The sequence below is a fragment of the Leptinotarsa decemlineata genome, unplaced genomic scaffold, assembly GCF_025532065.1.
Source record: "Leptinotarsa decemlineata unplaced genomic scaffold, Ldec_3_MD MMD2_tig00026294_RagTag_RagTag, whole genome shotgun sequence".
Lineage (NCBI taxonomy): Eukaryota > Metazoa > Arthropoda > Insecta > Coleoptera > Chrysomelidae > Leptinotarsa > Leptinotarsa decemlineata.
The window spans coordinates 10577088-10599462 of NW_027412674.1; the positions used below are offsets into that span (position 1 = coordinate 10577088).

General features: G+C 34.3%; 1 protein-coding gene across 1 annotated transcript in view; it reads left to right on the top strand.

Moving 5' to 3' along the window:
• The window catches only part of LOC111515918 (ATP-binding cassette sub-family G member 8), a 139481-nt gene that overhangs the window by 90644 nt on the left and 26462 nt on the right, over positions 1-22375 (top strand). Inside the window, exons 3-7 of the mRNA XM_074180342.1 lie at positions 817-948; positions 8229-8366; positions 13405-13546; positions 17205-17395; positions 20592-20742. Of these exons, the coding sequence (XP_074036443.1) occupies positions 817-948; positions 8229-8366; positions 13405-13546; positions 17205-17395; positions 20592-20742 (754 nt within the window). The remainder of the gene's footprint in view (positions 1-816; positions 949-8228; positions 8367-13404; positions 13547-17204; positions 17396-20591; positions 20743-22375) is intronic.

The following is a 22375-nucleotide window of genomic DNA, read 5'->3' on the forward strand; positions in this document are numbered from 1 at the left end:
TCATGTCGCTGGAATTGCAAAGGCTGCTTCTCAAAAGCTTGGAGCACTATTCCGAACCACAAAACTGTACACACCTCAGCAACTTTTGATGCTTTATGAAGCTTAGATCAGACCTTCTTTAGAGTATCGTTCTCATGTATGAGAACAACCCTGAAGTTGCTGGATTCCATCCAGAAAAGAACCATCCGCTTGACTGGAGTCGAGAATATCACGTGCAACCTTGATAGCCTGGAACATCGAAGATGTTTGTCTCTCTTCTATAGATACTTTCACGGGAAGTATTTGAGTGACTTGGCTCATTTGATTCCACCAAGTGCGGTACATATCAGAAATACGCGACGGAAAGGGGCTGCTCATCACTTTGAGTTTCAACTCAGTACAGAACTTCACTGTTAAAGAACCCTTTCATCTGGATAACTGCGTTTATGTGGGATTAATGTCCTGCTCTTTGGAAGCACCATAAGGATTTTTCTGTAGTGCTTGGGTTTTGTCGTTAAAAAAAAGAAAAATTCGGAGTAATAGTTTCCCCTCAGACCGAGTTGAAGTTTTCTACCGAATGGTGTCATTTCATAAATAACATTAAAGCATCGCTGAAATTGTGAAATATAGCAGAAGATGAATTTATGCACTGCATATAAAATTTTACCCTTCGATGAAAAAACAAATATTCGGTCGAACTTCGTCAAATCATTGGATTCAAATTAACCTATTTCTTTGCGTCGCATCATTTTTATCACAAACATTTCCATAGGAAATTTTTGCATAATCAACCAATTCCTATTCCGAAGACTACTGACCTTAACCAATTTGTTTCAGGCAGAATCTCAATTCCGATTTCACAGATAGCGCGCTTGGATCGACGGATAAAAGTCCACTTCCCTACGGAAATTTCCAATTACGTGACACCACCGTGCAGTCTATCCTATCTCACCCCCGTTACGGACCCAAGTAAGTATTATATGCCTTCTCGTGATGATTACTTTGTACAACGAGCAATCAATTTCATCCCCAAATTTATTGACTCAACGTACACATTTCAAAGAACGTGAGGGCCCCCACCGTTAAATGAATCTGATGAAATTACTTTTCCGTCCACGGTGTGATGAACAACGTCTCACCACAAATGGTTATCGAAGGGTGAACATAACTGAATCACCTCTTGGTATATCCTGTGATAATTTGGAAAACTGGAGTCGGGTTTGAGTGTAACAGAAATGATAATACACTCCTCAAAACAATTTTATGAGCTTGTGATTTTTTTAATAGTGAAAAAACTTATGTTATACTAGTTGTAGCCCGCGGCTTCGCCTGCGTAGAATCTGGTTTGTCACATTAAGTTTCATAACCTACCATTTTGAACAAAAAGCAACAATATTTTTTTTCCACCCAAAACTTCAGGTTTCTAACTTCAAAATTGACGAATTCCTGATTCCCTTTCTAGATGCTGCTTACTTACACTGTACAAAGAACCTACCTCCATATTTTATGATTCTAGGTTCATAGTCCATTGAAATGTAATATTTTCTAGGTCTTAGCTTGCGTGTTTCAGAGAACGCAATTTCAATTTCTTTATGTATAGTGGGGGCAGTAGAAGCTTAAATTCAAGTTTGTGTGGTCGCCGCCCTTGTCCCCCGGCCGCCATCTTGGGAAAGGTGTGCAAAGGGTTTGCGCGCTGTATCTTGTGAACTAGCAACCCTACAGAAAATTCAATCGGACATAAAATGTAGCGAATGAAGTTTTCTAAAAATTTTTTCTCATTTTTTCCTATCGTCAAGTGATCAACAAAAAAGTTATAAGCAAAAATAAGTGAAAATTTTATAACAAGTTTTCTTTTGGAGGTTATAACTTTTTTTCAGTTTATTTTACGATGAAATGACGTCACAGCAATTTTGTAGGGGGTTTTTCAACAACAATTTTCACTATAGAGCTGTTTATTTGACTTATTTATCTAGGTTTTACAGCGCTCCAAACTTGAATAGATTCTCGAATGCTCATAGGGATACAATAAAAACAAACTATCAGGCTTACTTTTCTATCTATATATTTTTTTAACGAAACAATTCATTGCTTGAATTGAAGGGGTTATATTTTTAGGAGTGATTAATTTTCGGAAAAGAAAGTTTTTGGCTTTCTACTACTCCATTTCGATACAGAAAAAAAGATGAGGGAATCTTCCGAAGAAAGGAAGGAAGTAATCAATTTGAAAATATGTAACTCTATACACGGATGTGAGATGTATACATGAGTTCTACTTTAAATGAATGGTAACACATTACACTTACTTTTTCGCATGATCTACACATCCATGTATAGAGTTACTTATTTTCAAATTGATTGCTTTCTTCCTTTCTTTGGAAAATTCCCTCATCTTTTTTTTGTATCGAGATGAAGTAGTAAAAAGCTAAAAACTTTAATGAGTTTCACTAGTTCGGACTTCCATTGTTTCGATTGTTGGTATCTACAATTGTCTTCGGGTGATGACCAGTCATCAAACAAAAACTTTAATATTCAACAAAAGTCATTTTTTGTGGAGGAAAAAATCAGTTTTTTATCGACCTTTTTTTGGGTAATTGTTACCTTCCACAATCTGAAAAAATATAAAAATTATAATGGAGAACTTTATACAAGTGTAGAAGGGCAAACTTTTTAGTTTACCCCGATAAGTTACTGCGTAAAAATCAAAGTATTTTTCACAAAGAAAAATCTTCTATTTATCAGTAACTTGTCGTATTTCACAATTTTGCCTATCAAAAAAAAAAAAAAATATCAAGAAATTATACTTATCTTTTATGTTTCGGAGGCCAAAATCTGCCTCCGTCTTCAGAAATGGATAAAAATTCGAATATATACGCAGTTATTCCTTTTTTGAGAGCTTATTTCTTTACTTCTTCGACAGATGTCAAAGAAGTTTTGAAATATGAAATTATGTCAATGTTGTTGATTGACAACTGAAATATTCGATGTAATACAAGGTACTCTCCGATATCAGTTTGTTGCCATTTCGCCACTATCCAAAGTTCTCCATTATAATTTTTATATTTTTTCAGATTGTGGAAGGTACCAATTACCCAAAAAAAGGTCGATAAAAAACCAAAAACTTTCTTTCCCAAAAATTAATCACTCCTAAAAATATTACCCTTTCGATTCAAATAAGTTTCCTCTTGGCTGGGATTGAATCAAATAGGTGAATGAATGTCATAACGATGTCATCGATGACATAAGCAGATTGAGCTTATTCCGTGACATTGAAAAATCGTAATTCATGAATGAAGTGCGTGTATTTTCTATAATGTTATCCAATTTGGTACTGCAGAGCCTTAGGGCAAGTGTCTTACGGCGAAATATCTATGTATACCAGTGAGGATGACAGTGTTCCATGTAAGTGCAATTTGTTACCATTCATTTAAAGTAGAACTCATGTGAATGATATCTGACTTTTATTCCACGACGAATGTTTGAAATACAAACTGAGTAAAGGAAAAGTATCTTCTGTATAATTCAGTGGAAGTATTTGTTCGGAAAGAATTTTTTTTGTTTCTGAAAGTTACTTCTTTGCATGATCTACACATCCACGTATAGAGTTATTTATTTTCAAATTGGTTACTACTTTCGTTTCTTTGGAAAATTCCCTCATCGTTTTTTGTATCGAGATGGAGTAGTAGAAAGCCAAAAACTTTCTTTCCCAATTCATTACTATCTTAACATTCCTATTAGTCCGGTCAATTTAGACATTCGAAGCTACCTGAATTCCCACCAAGCTAAAAATCAGTGAGATTGTTTAAAGTATGATTGAAAATGAAATTTTAAAGTTCCCCATTTTTCTCCTCTATGGTAAAAATTTTATTCAAAGTGAAAGTTCAAAAAAAAATAGTTTTTTCATGAAAATACTCCAAGACAAAAATTGTAGATCATGAAGTTATCTACAAAAAAATGTATCAATACAGTTTTTTCTACGAGCCACCGTTTTTGAGATATAACGATTCAAAAAGTTGTAAAAGTTGTAATCAGCATGATATGCACACGTTTCCACGCCTCCTGTGAGGTAGTGTACTTAGCACGTTTTTTTTTAATGGGGTTTCCCCAGTAGGCCTATTCCACGGGTCCTGTTTAATTAGGAACAATTGCAATGAATATTAGTAGAGATTGGAAAGATGAAAACATATTAGGTAAAAAAAAAATGTGAAATTTAATGGTCCGAGTCGTAAGTTTCAAATTCTTGTTCTTCTTCTTGATCTTCTTATTGTTGTTCGTCTTGTTTTTCTTCTTGTTCGTCTGCATCTTCATCCTGAATTCATGTAAACTGCAATTTATCGATGTATCGCATGTCGCCTTAATGAAATCAAACGGATCCTCCAGTGTTGGTGATTCAATATTAGAGCACGACCGGCCTTGACAATGTGTAAATGCCAGAAAACAAAACAGTCCGGCTTTTTGCAACCACATTTAGCACTTTCTCCTTTTTATCAGTTGCAAAAAATTGTCTTCAGCAGTTGGAAGTAAAGTTTGGACTGGTTCTAATTAATTGTTGACCAACTTCCAACCCCAGTTTGTAGGGTCTAGCTGATAACCAAGCCACACTTGAACTTGGTAATATACCCGAAAAAGATGTTGATGAGCAGCAACTGAGGTTGAAAGAAGACAAGATAATTGTACTTGTTTTTTACTTTTGGTATTTTTAACGAAACATCCATATCTATACATATCTGAGCAGGTAGTTTTTTAGGAGCTCCGTTAATAGAAAGAAGATAGCGAATGCCGTTAGTGATAATTTCTTTTCGAGTTGAATTACTATTTTTGAAAACTTCAGCACTTTGAACTAAATTTTATTTTTCAAACATTTTCAAAACTGTTTTTCCACCCCACCTGTAAAGTGCCGATGTCATATCACAGCCAGTTATTGCGTGTAAGAATAGTACATGATTTTGACACTTTACAAAAGTAGACAAAGATGTATGTACGAGTACGTGGCTTACTCATGCATATTATGACGATTACAACTTTTACAACTTTTTGAATCGTTATATCTCAAAAACGGTAGCTCGTATGAAAAAAGTATTGATAGATTTTTTGGTCTACCATTTTTATCAGAAGTATTTTCATGATAATATCTACCGTTATGCTGAAAGTCGGGAAAAACTCATTTTTTGACTTTTGACTTTGAATAACATTTTTTCCATACAGGGGAAAGATGGAGAACATTCGAATTTTATTTTCAATCATAGCTTGGTGGGAATTCAGGTAGCTTCACTCTTATTTTTTTGGTCTAATTTGACCGGACTATATGCTATTATCAAACTATTTTTGACCCTTCTCCCCACTACAAACTTAGAACCCTAAACAGGTAGAAAATGCCCATGTAGTTGTTGAGGATAAATGAACATCTGCTATTACTGTTATTATTATAATTTATCCCAAGTGGCACAGGAAATAAAAACGATTCTCTGGACACCCTAAGATACAAACGATTCGCTAAGATAGTGATAAACAATGCATTTAATCTCTCCCCACTTCCTTCAACACAAGATGCAACCCGTTTCCACAGTCTCCGAGTGTATCACCAGATTCAGTCATGGTTCCGTAAACATTGTCATCCAGAACATTAGGGTTAGAGAAAGCATGGAAAATTTTGGAAACAAATCCAAACTTCCAAGCCACCAGCACTCCCGAGTTTATGAAATTAACCTTTTGCAAATGCAAAAGAAACTGTGGAAGTGGCCTCAAATGTTCAGCAGTGTACCTCCATTTTGGTGGTGAAAGCTGCAGCAACGACATATCAACATTAAGTGAAGAAAATGCTTCAGAAGATGAATTGTGGGTAAAAAATTCAGCGCTCCCATTACACCATAAAAATTCACCTCGGATACTGATTCAGATCTTTTCTCGCAGCCTGGTCCATCGAAAAGAATAAAAAAATAATAACTAGACCTTTTCCACATATGAGAATAAATAATAATATTTTGTCTAGAAATTGCCCATGGATTAGGCCTACTGGGGATACCACATAAAAAAAACGCGCCTCCAGACTCTACCTCATAGGTTGTGGAAGGAAGGTCAAAAATAGTTTGATAATAGCATAGGAATGTTAAGATCATAATAAATTGTATGAATAAAAAAATATATAGATAGAAAAGTAAGCCTAACGTTTTGTTTTTATGAGAATTCGAGAATCTGGTCAAGATTGGAGTGCTATATAAATATATAAATAAATGAAATCAAACATCTTTTAAGTAAAAATTATTCGTTGAGAAACCCTCTACAAAATTACTGTGATGTAATTTTATTGTAAAATGAACTGGACAAAAGTTATAACCTCCAAAAAAAACGTGTTACAAAATTTTCACTTATTTTTGTTTATAACTGTTTTGTTGATGTCTTGACGAAAAAAAGTAATGAAAATGAAATTGTAGAAAATTTCATTTCCTACATTTGATGTTCAAAAAAATTTTCTGTAGGGTTGCACCCCTTTTTCCAAGGGTGGCGACCTAACAAACTTGAACTTAGGCTTCTACTGACCCCCCTACACATAGAAGAAATAAAATTGCCTGATCTGAAAAACGCAACCCTAAATGCAACTTTTCAATGGACTATCAATAGCCTCGGTTATTCGTCAATATAAGGGTGTCAGTTAATCAATAGGTACCCACTTATACAGTATTGAATAGGATCAGCAAAAAAACTGGAAGGATTAGAAAGAAATACATTTTTAATCCTACCAATCCTACTCTCACTCATATCATAAATGCGTTAAGTTTGTGAGGATGATGAATGTAATGAATGTATTTACGTTTTTTACTTTTTCACGCCCAAACAGATCACCGGGTTCAAATGTGAGTTGGTATATAGATAGATCGTGACATGGAATAACACATGGGGTAGGTTTCCACGGTAAGGCGGGTAAAATAGCGAGGAACAGTTAGTACTACATATAGCATTAGCAATTATCATTTGTGAAAGAATTTCCCTCGAAGCTCTATTCAGATTTCACAGAAAGTAGGTATAGGAATTTTTTATAAATTCTCCCATATCCGTTTTACTGCAAATACTACATGAAAACGTATTGATACAGATTCCACTCATGGATATTTTGAACGTTCACCCATAAAATTTTTTAATATTTTTTCATTATTCGAAATTGTAGAACCATGACACTTGAACAATTTTTTTTCACAAAAAGTCAAAATAGTTCTTCACGCAGTTAAATAATAACTGTAATTTTTCATAAAGAATCAGGAACAAATTTCATTCAACATATTCAATAATACAATTATGAGAATTGAAGGGGTTATATTTTAAGGAGTGATTAATTTTTGGGAAAGAAAGTTTTTGGCTTTTTATTACTCCATCTTGATACAAAAAACAAAGATGAGGGAATCTTCCAAGAAAAGGAAGGAAGTAATCAATTTCAAAATAAGTAACTCTATACATGGATGTGTAGATCATACAAAGAAGTAACTTTCAGACACAAACTGAAAGAAAGTCCTCCTGAAACAGCTACTTTCATATAAACATTGAATTACACGAAAGAAAAAAATTCTTTCGAAACAAATACTTCTATATGAACACTGAATTATACAGAAGAAACTTTTCTCTACTCAGTTTGTATTTCAAACATTCGTTGTGGAATTAAAATCAGATATCATTCACATGAGTTCAACTTTGAATGAATGGTAATAAATTGCACTTACATGGAACACTGTTACCCTCATTGGTATACACCGATGTTTCGCTTTAAGACACTTGCCCCAAGGCTCTTCAGTACTAAATGGGATAACATTATAGAAAACACACACAATTCATTCATGAATTACGATTTTTTATGTCACGGAATAAGCTTGATCTCCTAATGTCATCGATGATTTGATTTAATCCCAACCAAGAGGAATCTTATTTGAATTGAAGGGGTTATATTTTTAGGAGTGATTAATTTTTGGGTTACTATTTTCAAATTGATTACTTCCTTCCTTTCTTTGGAAGATTTCCTCATCCCTTTTTTTTTTGTATCAAGATGAAGTAGTAGAAAGCCAAAAACTTTCTTTCCCAAAAAAAACAATTATGAGAATTTCAAAATCAGTTGACAAATTTGATACATATGATTCATTATATAACTGTTTGAGCGTTTTACAATTATTAACTATTCCATTGAACCCTTACAAGAACGTTCGGGTATCAGCCAATTCCATCACGAAATTTGTTTTTTTACATAAGATTATTATACCGAAATTTTACAGATCAGCTCTCGGTTCCAATATGTATACATATTTGAAATTTGGACTACCTAGAGTTTTTCCTCCAAACCACAATGGATCCAACCGTTCTGGAACACCTCAGCATTTCGTTAGGAACGCATCAACAAGACCACAAAACAGGTGATATAAAAAATACAATGTCTCTATAATATTACTTATCATTATTGTAGTTTAATACCAACACCAAACCGTTATTTCAATACCTCAACACGTGTTTCGATCACCAAGTGATCATCTTCAAGAGGAATATTGAACTAAACATATTTACAAAGTTATTCTTATTTATACCATAGATACTTCCTCTAGGTATCTGCGTCTTAAGTGTCTTAAATTAATTTAACAGTATTGCCTTATCTACTAGTCTTGAATTGATTTCACAATGTCCCCTCATGTTTTTTTTAAGGATAAAATACAAGTTATGTGGTGCTGCAGTTTTTACGGGTTTTCCTGCAGCTGAAAAACAAATGCGCCACTGGAATCAATGAAGTCGTCCCACTGCGCCAATTGATTTTTGTTGTTTCATAACGCTGTGTTAGAACAATACTATGTTGTGCTTGTAGCTGATATTTATATTTTTCAAACTGACAATGTCATTTTATGGTATTTAGTGTCTAAGGTATATGGAAGCCTAATGTTAATATCATTATTATAAAGTGTCAATTTTGTTTTTTAACTCCTTTTTCTAAGGTATTATACTGGGAAAAAATATATTTTGAAGATATCTCGGTTTTTGAATGAAGTTATCTCAGTATTGAAATTACTTTTTTGTTTTTGGTACAAGTTATTCCTACTTTTGTTGAATAAGTCCCTGTATTGTTCTATATTTTTTTGAACAAACTTAACGTTGTTTCTCATTTTTGACAATAACCTTGTATTGCATGGATTGTTGAGGAAAATTTTAGAAATTTGTCTCTTATTTTCGTTTCTTATGTTATCTTTCAAATGTCGAACAGCTATAGGAAGAAAAAAACATTTGTTTATACAAGTAAAACGAATATAAATTCTCAACACTGAACAAAACTAACTATTAGGTACTATTCCTTGGCACAAAAATAGGAAATTTGATGACGAAAAGCATGAAAAAGGTATTAATTTCTTTAAGTTTACTCACTCTCCTCATGATCTACCTTTTGCCCTTTATTGAAGGCTTTAAAACTCTTCAAGAAATCATGATGTTCTACTGGGAGATGTTTGAGTAAGCTAAAAAAAATCTGTATGTTTTTCAAACAATATTTTTGGCCTGTCAATATACGCTGCACTAGGTCTTTTATTTCCTTCGTTATTTTTTTGAGTGATCATAATTTTTTTTTAAGATTCTGTATCGAAAGTATTTTTATAATCATTTGAATTTGGATCCTCTTTGGTGATACGCAATACTTTTATATTAATAATAATAATAATAATATACTTTATTTCAAAAAATGCAGACTAATACAGCTGAAGCAGTAATGAAGACATAGAATGAAAAGGCGTCACAGAGAAAAACATTAAACATTTGTATATATAAAATCTAAAAAAAAATTAAATTATAAAGTAGATATAAAATATGTTGCAAAATTATTCATAAACATATATTGCACCCTATTGAGTTTCATACATAGATCTTCTATATGTTCTGACCAGGTCAGAAATTCATTGATATATAAACCAAGAAACTTTGATTTTGATGTTATTTCTCTGTCTTTTGTAACTATTTTAATTGTCGGTGGACATTCCAACTGCAACTGTCTTGAGCGAAACAATACTGTGTGGGTTTTTGATTCGTTAAGAATTGATTTGTTGCTATCAAACCATTCTTTTGTTTTTTCAAAGAGATTTTCAGTATTTTCTATGATTTCTGGGAAAATTTTAACCGCCAATCAATATATTTGTATCATCAGCATAGCTTGTTATGAACTGATCATTTCTGGTATTCATTGAGCATAAGTCATTGGTAAAGATTATAAATAGAATCGGTCCGAGAATGCTACCTTGCGGTATTCCAATATTTGATTGAAGTATCTATGATTTATAAATCATTCCCTCACTTTTAATGGAAACTCTCTGAGTTCGACCATTCAGGTATGAACTAACCCATTTCAAACCGTGTCCTCTAATTCCATACTTCTCTAATTTATACATCAGAAGAGATCTGTCCAAACAGTCATATGCTTTAGAAAGATCTAAAAACATTCCTAAAGATAAATATTTTTTTTCAATGAAATTCAATACATGTTGAGTGAATTGGGAGATGGCTGACATTGTAGATCTACCTTGGTAGATCTACATGTTAGGAATATTTTCTTTGACTAATGCTGAAGGTATACCATCATCCCCGCTACTTTCTTTATTCTTAATCTTGCGTGATAAATTAATTAAGTCTTCCATAGACAAAGGTTTCAAATAAATTGACTGGTTGTTTTCATTTATATTACACTGAAATGGTACATCTGGGATATTTCTTATTATATTAGGTACAGTATTCGTTAGGAACAAATTGTATTCTTCTGCATCCTCTTGTGGTTTCCCTGTTTCGACGATGAGAAATTTTATTCTTACCTGTAAGTTCATTGCAGAAGCTCCACATGCATTTAGTTTTGTTATCTGTACGTTGCAGTTTTTTATGGTACGTATCTTTTTTGGCTTTAACTAGCAACTCGTTATATTTCGATTTAGCAATATTATACTGATCTTTGAAATTTGGATTATTCCCAGACAAAACTAGCAATACATCAAGATTATGTTTACACTGGCTCAGTTCTTCATTATCATCGATATATACATGTTTGTGGGTGTATGGTTTAGTTTTTATGTATCTAAGCGGAAAAAATGCATTGAAGATGTTGATAAAGTTGCTCATGAACGATTTCCATTGCAAATCGACTGAGGAGATACTGTGACTATACGTTTCAATCCAATTTTCATTCTTCAATTTGTTACTAAAGTCAATTTTGCTTTGTTCACTAAAAATTCGTCGGTATGTATATTTGTTTTCCTTCATAATATCAATAGAAAATTTTATATATTGTGCATAGTGGTCAGAAATATGAGTTTTTAAAACTGTTGCAATATTGAAATGATCATGATTTGTGAATATATTGTTTGAATAAGATTGAATGAGCTGAATAGTGACAGCATATCCTCACCTATTCTATTGGTGTCTCTCAATTCTACATTGAAATCACCAGCTATAAATATGGATGTATTTTCTTGGAACGTTTTCAATAATAATTCTTCAGCTTTAGACATAAATATATCAATAGAAGCACCTGATGGTCTGTAGATCGAAATAACAATCATATTGCACCTACCAACTGTTGCTTCAACAGCCGCACATTCGAATTGATCACAAACTGACAAAGTATTGAGATTTTTCATCAATTTGTATTTAACTCCCTTTCGGCAGAAAATTGCTGATCCTCCATGTTTATTTTCGGCTCGGCAGAAAAAAGACGCCAACTCGTAGTTTTTAATCGCTAAAGTTTTTAATTGGTCTTCAGTTTTCCAGTGTTCAGTGATACATAAAAATAAACAATCATCATGTTCATTCAAAAGTTCTTCTAATTTTTCGACACTATTTCCTAGGGACTGTACATTCTGGTGTATTAACTTGACCTGTTCCGTTTTTTTCTTGATTTCGTTAAATGTGGAATTCCTCAAAAATCCTCTGATCTCTGGTAATGATGGTAACCCAAAGTACTTTCTCACCATCAGTATTTTTGATCAAGGGTCTGAAATTAGATGTATAAAGTTGTATAAAGTTCTCCATTATAATTTTTATATTTTTTCAGATTGTGGAAGGTAACAATTACCCAAAAAAAGGTCGATAAAAAACTAGATGAGAAACTTTCTCAATCTAATATGTCAGAATATTCAATATTATTTACTGAATAAGTTTTCCTATTTTTTGCCAATTTGATAACCATTTCCACTTGTTGTGGAGTATACAAGGACCCACTCAACAAAGCTCTCTTCTTCGAAGATTCTATGCATGAATGCATCCCTCGTTTTGGGAATGACCCGCTATCATTTGATAACGACACCCTATGATGGAAAATTATCAGTATCCTAAAAAAATACATAATTACTTCATGAAATTTTCACTCTGTATATTAATTCGTCGTATTCCCAACATTTTTTAGTGATGCACCACATTTTGCGGCCTTCGTGTCCTATTGGACATTGTGAAAACAAGTTTCAACTTCGGTTTCATCTGCTCCCTACTGTAGCAGCGACAAACTGATTCGCACAGACAAGTTGCAACCTTCATCTGGTTCAATACAAAGACAAGATACAAGATATTTGAAATGTTTTTTAGGTATTGAATATTAACGTGGATATTAACTAACGTTACTAGGATAACTTCAAAAATGAAGAAACCTTATAGAAAATATCCTTATAGCTGGGGAAACAGTGAGACAACTCAAAATGTCCTACTAATTCACAAAACAAAACATGAGAATATGAGTCGCATATCGAACGAAAAAAATAAACTTTTCAACAAGTCTCACTATTGAACAATAAATTAAAAAAAATATAAACTGCAATAGTGAGATATCGGTTATTTCGTACTCAATGTTTTGAATGTAACATATCCCAGTATAGTTCCAGAAAGAGCAATTTCTCAGTAATATTTTGTAACAGATTTCTTAAATTGGCCATTTTTCAAGATGTCCTAGTATTGTTCTAGCACAGCGATAATTTCATGATTTGTATCACTTTCTTCATTAATATATTCAAAAATTTCAAAAACTTTAAAAAATTGGTGAGATTTCAGTTTCGACTGCTTTAACAATATTTATACAAACGTCATCAAACCCAGCTAAGTTAAAATTGTCTTTGTCAATAGAAATTGTGTCATTGGCAAACATTCAAACTCTGTCTTTAACATTCAAATCAGAAAAAAATACATATATGAGAAAAGGAACTGGATCGAAAATGGGGTAACGATAAGCTCCGTTTTCTCCTTAAGAAAACCATTAAAATATTTTTCTGGCAAATAATTTTGAAAACAATTATCAAGCATACTCCCAATCCATATTCCATACATTATATTCAATATAATTTTCGTTATGAATTTTTTTTGAGATCTATTGGGACGACACATAATCGAACTTTCATTCATTGAGTATTGGCCATTCTGAATGAAAAACTCCTTATGAATTGTTTCGATTTTCAGGGCGATGAAACCAGGAAGCCGCGGCCCAAGAGACGGCAGTTCCGGATATGACAGTTCGGATAATGAAACATCCAACCACTACAAACACAGCCGGAAATATCGTTCCGATCCGGATTTTCGAATGCAGAATATGTACCAAGGGGTAGGGCTTTTATAATCATTACCGTTTAAATATTTCACATACTACTGTGTGTATTTGATGGTTCCATTTGTATGCATCATTTAACTAATTGCCAACATTCAACGTTTTTCAATAATTTTGACGTCCATTGAACAGGTGAACATGCATTGAGTGAAACTGTCTGAATAAAGTCTTTTGGTGGGATCAAATGTATCAGAGCAGGAGTCTCCAAACTTTGAAGCCTTCGGGCCATAATGATTTGTTCAGTTTGTTCCAAGGGCCAATTTCTGTCCTTGAATATATTTCTAGACTAGGATAGTCGCAAAGTGCGTGACCTAAGCGAACTTACGCTTTTTTTGCATCTCAATCATTATTGTGTATTGTGACACTTAACGACATCTAGTGGCGAGTAGTGGTACTAAGTACAATCTTTTTCAGCTACCCGCTAGGTGGCATTAGGCGTAATTGAATATTTGGAATAACCGCGTTGGTTCGAGAAAGTTCTAGTTCTAGCTAGTGTATTCCGATCACCTCGAGATGGCAGTAATAATTGCATATAAAAAGGCTAGCGGCGCAACTGTGAGTTAGTCTGCGTAGGAAAGGCGAAGGAAGTGAAACTGCCTATTGTGAAATAAAGTAACACCCGTCAATGAAAGTATTTTGATTCGAGTTGTGATTGTTTTTATGTGTGATTTGTTAGTATGGGAAAGAAGCGAAAAATCGACAGTGGATGCAGAACGTTCCAAGAAAAATGGAACTTTCAGTATTTTGTGATTGAGTCCAGTAATAAGGCGCTATGTTTAATTTGTGAAGAAACCATAGCTGTTTTCAACGACTATAACATTAAACGACACTATGAATCGAAATATCTTCAAAGTTACTCCAAGTATACAGGAAGTTTGCAGAAAAAAAAATTTGAAGATTTGAAACACGGACTCATATCGCAGCAATCTTTGTTTACCAAGGCGAATACTGAACAAGAGTCTGCAACTCGCGCCAGCTTCCGTGTGGTTCTTGAAATCGGAAAACGTGGCAAACCATTCACCGATGGACAAATCAAGAAAGAATGCTTGACTGCAGTAACCGAAGAAATATGCCCTGAAAATGTAAATTTATTTAAAAGTGTCAGTTTGTCAGCAAACACCGTGGCTCGGAGGGTGTAACACATCGCAGAAAATATATTATCTCAACTGTCTGACAACAATGGACATCATGAGTGGTTTTCTCTAGCATTGGATGAGTCAACGGATGTGTCAGATACTGCTCAGGTGTTGATTTTTATTCGCGGAGTAGATAAAAGCTATGAAGTGTATGAAGAACTTCTTGATATTGATAGTATTCACCGCACGACAACTGGGGCAGATATTTTTTAGGGAGTTGAGAATGCCATTAATAAAAAGAACCTTCGATGGAGAAATTTGAAATCTATAACAACTGATGGAGGCAAACATATGTATGGTAAAAATAAAGGAGTGGTTGCACTTGTGTCAAAGTCTGTAGAAAATGATGGTGGTTCAAAACCATTAGTCTTACATTGTATCATTCATCAACAGTCCTTGTACGGAAAATGTTTGGATATGTCTGAAGTTCTAAAATCAGTCATATCAGTTGTTAACTTCATCAGATCCACTGGGCTGAATCACCGACAATACTTTGACTGAACCACATGGCCTCAATCCAAAAATGTATTTTATTGGCTATAAGCCTATTTTGTTTTATATAATTCAAATATTACAATGTACAATTCACTTATCTTGATACTTCCCGTTGCCTGACAAGTGAGCACTGATGATGACGAAAGTCGAAAGCGCTTTGCAAGAATTTTAAAATATTATACACTTTAATACAAAACCTCTTCGATTCATTAATTCAAATAAGTGTATTCAGCTTTTCAAAATCCTTTTAATGAATTTATTACCATGCGCAATCCAAACTACTGATACCATAACCTTGCCAGTCGACTTTTGCAACTTCTTACTCTATGGAGTCGATTAACCAACTGCAGTCTACTAAGATGACGATCGTTTTGAGTTTGGTGTGAAATGATGAAGCCATGTTTCATCCATTGTTACATATCGATGCATAAATTTGGGTTTTTCGTGTTTTTTTTTTCGGCGAGTGGAAAAATCTTTGAAAGACAACTGGTCGCCCTGTGACCAGGTAGTGTAGGATTTTAACCGACTTAAAAATCACTCATGAGTCACGCAGGCTACTCTGGAACCACCCTCAGGCACTACTTCGGAATAGCAGACTGTAGTGATGATTCAGGGCTCTTTCTTTTCCTTCAGTACTTCATTTATATTCATCTAGTTCTTTTCAGGATGGTCTTGGAGAGTTTACTAACGGCTTCCCAGCTTTTCATTCTTTTGAGCATCTTTCCTATCATGTTTCCGGTGTTAATTCTCCTGTCATCATTTCTGCGTTTCGTCTCTGTTTTTTCTAACGTATGCATTCAAAGACTGTATCGACGATATCAGATCCACCAAGAATCACGGCTGCGACATGTCAGAACTGCAATATTTTCGATGCCAATTGGCTTAGAGAACGCGCATCGATAAAAGTGTTTCAGTTCATATGTATGCAAGTAATCTTTTCTGATCAATTCATTTCACAACAGAGGTTTCACTGTTTCTTTCAGGTGTATTTTCCCAGAGGATATTTTCAAATTCTTAAAATTTTCGATTACTGAAAACAAATTCTTCAATTGGAGATTATTATAAAAAAATGCAATTGTTCATTACTTGTTTTTTAACTGATACTAACCACTCAACTTTTTTTCCACCTCTATGGATGATATGAGGTCATCGCTGAAATGATTCATCGTACAGGTTTCATGAAAATAATAAATACATTGATTTCATTGCAAGAATTAAAATAATTGAAAGGAATATATTATTGAGAGGAAATAGTTTTTGAGAAAGGTAGGTTTTGGCTTTCTGTATCAGCTGCGAATACACATTTTACCGGCAGCAGAAGGTTACATATTTTAATGAGGATCTAATAACGTCAGGACAGACAATTCCGCTTTCTGCTTCATTGAGCTTGTTGGGGATTAAAATGAACATCAATATATCTTGGCACAATCATGTCTCTGGAATTGCAAAAGCTCCACCTCAGAAGCTTGAAACACTGTTCTGAATCAGAAAACTGTACACACCTCAGCAACTTTTGATGCTTTATAAAGCTCAGATTATACCTTCTTTGGAGAATTGTTGTTTATATGAAACTAATTGTTTTTAGAGGGCCTTTCTCCCAGTTTGTTACTGAAAGTAACATCAAGTAACATTGTATGATCTACATCTCTATACGGAAATTGATTGTTTTTTTTCTTTCTTCACAAGATTCCCATATTTTTTGTATGAAGTTGGAGAAGTATAAAATCAAGATTATATTTCAGTGTGTACAGCGGATGGAAGAAAAAAAAATTGATTTGTACTTCATAAAGACGAAATTGTTTCAAAATATAACTGCGACATTTCTTATATTTCAATCATACGTACAAACAGTTTCTATACATTTTTTTGGTATATCTTTGAAGACAACTCTGTTGCAAACAACCTTGGAAACTATTCATGTCTTTTTGACCCACTTACAATGATATCTAATTGTGTAACTGATTCAAAGTGTGTAACATGCGGTGGTCTTAATTACCCAAACAAAACACTTTTACTTCACACAGGGAAGTCCGGGTTTGCCGCTAGCTGCGATGCATCAAGGCGGAATTAGAACTGCAAATCAGTGGAACCGAAACAAAAGCAATTCAGAAGCAAACCTACTGGCTACAGACTACAACGTACACCACCATCATCTGAGAGACCCCAAAAGACACAGTGTGGCTGAATATGTACATAGTCATGACATTGATCACAGGTGAGATTCAGTGTGAAATTGTACTGGTTTTTCATCGAATTTTTTTAGGTGTAATAACATTTCATAATCTGAAAGATATACAAATAGTAGAGGAGAATTTCGTGCAGATCAAGGCAGGGCACACTTTTTTTCAGACCACTTACTGCATAAATTCCAAGTATATTGCATGAAAAACAAATATTCAATCCATCAGTAACTTGTTGCTTTTGATGATTTTGTCTATCAAAAACAGAGGCTAAGCTGAAAAATACTGATTTCAACGTTTCTGCCTTCGTCATCAAATTCTAAAAGAATCTATTCAATCTTGCAGTTTCTTCTTTGGTTCGTTTGATTTTTGAAACGTTCTCGATAGATGTCGAAGGTATTTTTTTGAATAGAATATTTTCCTCAATGAAAATATTTTGAATTCACTCAGTAACTTATCGGGGTCAACTATAAAGTTTGCCCTTTCTACACCTGTATGAAGTTCTAGATTACAAGTTTTATATGTACAAAGGTCGATGAAAACTTTGATTTTCTTCCTAAAAAATTACTTTTGTTCATTATTTGAGTAACGATCAGCTGTTTATGGAAATTTATTGGCAGATTTCGTTCGTACATCCTCCCAAGGAGTTGTCCTCGTAGGTCATCGTCCATCATGTCGTTTCTAGGAAGGTGGACAGGTCTCTGGGAGACATCTCCTTCATATAAAAAGTGAAAAATGTACTATTTTTTCAAGCATTCAATGCTTTCATATGATTTGCTATAAAAAATCTCAAAAGACTTTCATAGTATACGGTAAGTGATGGAAATATGGAACACTCGCATTATTGATTAATTTCGTTTTTATTTTTGAAGTTTGATGGTAATTCCCAAATAGTGATATGAAAAGCACGTTTTAATGTATTACATAACTGCACAGCACACCTGATTGAATCAGATATGCCTGAGATATTTTTAATTTTGGCTGGAAAAGAAGATGACGCCATGATTTGATTCGATCCGTTTGGATAGTGCTTCAATTATGTACTTTATTATCTGAAGAACATGAGTTTATGATAAAGCCCTGCGTGTGTGAATCAAAGTGGCAACTTCAGTTTTCTCTTGAGTAAAACGAATGAGCAAATGTGCTTTTCATAATAACGAAAAGATTTATGTTCTTAATACTGTTCTTGATGTATATGAAGCCTAGTGCAGACCAAACTCCTTCATATACCGTTGATACTCGGGTGGAAATGTATGTGTATATAAATTCAAGAATGAGAGAATAAATGAAGGTGTGAAATCACTAAAACCATCTTTAGGAAGAATAACTGTGCCTGTTGATGAAAACTATAAATTCGCAATACTTGTATGAAGTTCTAGAATACAAGTTTTATATGAACAAAGGTCGATAAAACTTTGATTTTCTTCCTAAAAAGTTACTTTTGTTCATTATTTGAGTAATGATCAGCTGTTTATGGAAATTAATTGGCAAATTTCGGTTGTACATCTTCCCAAGGAGTTGTCCTCGTAGGTCATCGTCCATCCTGTGCTTTCTTGGAAGGTGGACAGGTCTCTGGGAGACATCTCCTTTATATCGGCAGGTGTAGGCCAAAACTCACTGAACACACACTCTCTTTGGCAACCTTGAGGTGCCTCACGGCGGCCTCCGTGGAAGGTGCAGCGACATTACTGTCGATGCACGGCTTCTTCAACCTTCTTGGGGTTCCCTCCGTGGAGGGACACCCGAGGCCTCTTTCCTGCAAGGGCAGCCGATTCTTTGCTTTCATTCAAGGCGAAGCTCTTGGCGCCCGCCGCAGAAAGTGCCTTTGCTGTCAGAGGTGGAGTGGGGGAGGAGAAGGTAGTCGCAAATGTGCTTACGCTTTGGCCTTTGTTTTACATCACGAGGTGATTCGCTATGTCCAGCCTCATTCCGAGCGGTAGATCGGGGTGGACATTTCTGTTCATCCCCAGCAACCGCCTTAGATTGAGGTGAGCACTTCTGTCCAGCCTCAGGATTGGTTTCTGTTTTTGTGTTTGTTTCATTCATGTGTGTTCCCACGAGTAGCAAGGGAAGAGTTGGCAGAGCTCCGCATTACCAGAGGTAGGCTGATTATAATGAGGTTTCGTCCAGTTTCCCAAGGCAATCGTTCGTAACCCCATATCACCCTGCGAGCATTCATCTGTCAGCACGATTCCTTACACCTTAGATTGGGTAGGCTGCTCCACGGTGGCATGTTTCGCAAAGGCTTTTGAGGAGTTTTAGTATCCCTCACCCTACTCATTTCTGCCATCAACCAGGAGTCCGACGATCCCGTTAGTAGGGCCGCATTGGCTTCCCGGACAGGGTCCTCAGTTCCCTGGCCGTTCCTCTATCCACCACCTGGGGACGCGCCCAATAGGTAGCCCAACCTATGGGTGTATTGTGACATGATTATGAATATGTCAAATTCGAAGCAAATTCAAGAATTATTGAAACAGCTGATTTTGTGTTTGTAAAAGGAATTCAAGTCCAATAAATATGAGTTCAATATTCCAAATATAATAATTCATAAATGCTTTTAATTATTTTGTTTCGTATGATTTTCAGTGGTTTGATTATAGATTGACTTGCTATACCCCAAACAGAAATAAGATAGTGTAAATGTGAATAAATGAGACTGATACATATTTTTTTTAATTTTACATGTATAAAGGTTTAGTCTTGTAAAAAAAATCCAATAATAGAAGATATTTTTTCCATTTTTTTTATTCCATGATGATTCCTCATTCATTTATATATTGTTTCAGTTCATTCAATTAAATTATGATCCAACACGATCAAATTATTCAAAGTATCAATGAGTCTCAGATAAATATTCATGTATGGAAATTTATTGAAATTGAGCCTCAATTAATATTCATCAATTCAAATGAGAATTCCATCCAAATCCTCATACAATTTTTTATTTGTTCTTTACTCTCTGAGAAATATATGGTAGTAGTAATATCAGCAAATACTTTGCTTATACCATACATTTCAAATCGGCAAAAGAATTTATATAAGTAAGAAAAAAATCAGGACCGAGGATTTATCCTTGGAGTACACCACAAGCTTCATTATGGAGAAAGTGATGTCTTTAATCAAGTTCGTATAGTTGCAAGAATTTCAAAGTGGAAAGTGAGGTTTATATTAGCTGAAATTTTTTGTACCAGTGTTAACCAGGTTTCAAATTTGAAGGTTTTTATTTTTCAGTGTAATGAGTCAAATCAGCAGACCAATGTCCAAAACCGAGAGCCATGTTTCGATACCACTATCAAGGAGAGGTCCACCTTCAGTTTTACGAACAGATTACCTCAGCCAAGACGAAGAACCTGAAACTACGTTCATGTATCCTAATTTGCAGGTATTCATTCAATATATACAAAGCGACAAGAGAAAATAGTAAAAAAAAAGTAATAGAGAAAAAGGTCATTTCTGAAATGAAATTTCAGTAAAATTCATTTGGAGCAATAACAAAAAATGATATTTTTTTGATATTTTGGATATAAGAGTATAAAAATGATGAAAATTCGAAACAATACCTATTGGTTATATGATCTTGAAGTCTCAATATAATAATCAGTTTTCACTGCAATTATTGAACATTCAGATGGATCCAGATAGCAAAAACAAAGTATTCGTATTCCAAAACAGAGAAAACGCTATTTCGACCCGCTCAGCCCTCATCAGTGAGGCTGAAGTGAACCACAAATGCATTACTGTACTCAATTGTCTTCCGGAGGGCAAAGCTGAATAAGTAAAATTGATGACGTTTTATCTTTCGTAGACACCAATCCACGAATTCCCCTTTAACGAAAAATTAGTTCAGCGATGCATGCGTGGTTCAGCCTAGCACCACTGATGAGACCTTGGAGGGTCGAAAGAGCGTTGCCTGGTTCTGGATCGCCAATTCTTATATTTTTAGGAGTGATTAATTTTTTGGGAAAGAAAGTTATATATAACCCTTTCAAATCAAATAAGATTCCTCATGGCTGGGATTAAATCAAATAGGTGAATGAATGTCATTACGATGTCATCGATGACATAAGCAGATCAAGCTTATTCCGTGACATTCAAAATCGTAATTCATGAATAAAGTGTGTGTATTTTCTATAATGTTATCCAATTTGGTACTGAAGAGCCTTAGGGCAAGTGTCTTAAGGCGAAACACGTGTATACCAGTTAGGGTGACAGTGTTCCATGTGAGTACAATTTATTACCATTCATTCAAAGTAGAACTCATGTGAATGATATCTGATTCTTATTCCTCCACAAATGTTCGATATACAAACTGAATAGAGAAAAGTGTCTTCTGTATAATTCAGTGTTCATATAGAAGTATTTGTTTCGAAAGAATTTTTTCTTTCGTGTAATTCAATGTTTATATGAAAGTAGCTGTTTCAGGAGGACTTTCTTTCAGTTTGTGTCTGAAAGTTACTTCTTTGCATGATCTACACATCCATGTATAGAGTTACTTATTTTCAAATTGATTAATCCTTCCTTTCTTTGGAAGATTCTCTCATCCATTTTTTTGTATCAGATGGAGTAGTAGAAATCCAAAAACTTTCTTTCCCAAAAAACCTTTATATTATATGACACAAAATTCACCGAACTGCATGAAACACTATTTTCCAGTGAAAATAAAAACTCCACAGGTTCAGATGAAATCTCTATAAAAATTCTAGAGGATATTCCTATAACAGTACTCGATATATTCGTTGGTCTAATAAATAATTAATTTAGAGAAGGAATCTTTCCAGTTTTTTTTGAAGAAGTCGATTGTGTTAGCACTGCCAAAGGCAGAAGTCATCAATGGTCCATCAAGCCTTCGTCCAATTTCTCTAATCTCTGCAACGGGTAAATTGATAAAAAAAATTATTTGAAACAAGACTCCTTTGCTTTCTGAATGAAAACAAAATAATAAGTGACTGCCAGTTTGGTTTCCAAAAGTAAAACAACATTTCCGATGCCATACTTTCATTTCTTTACAATGTCTA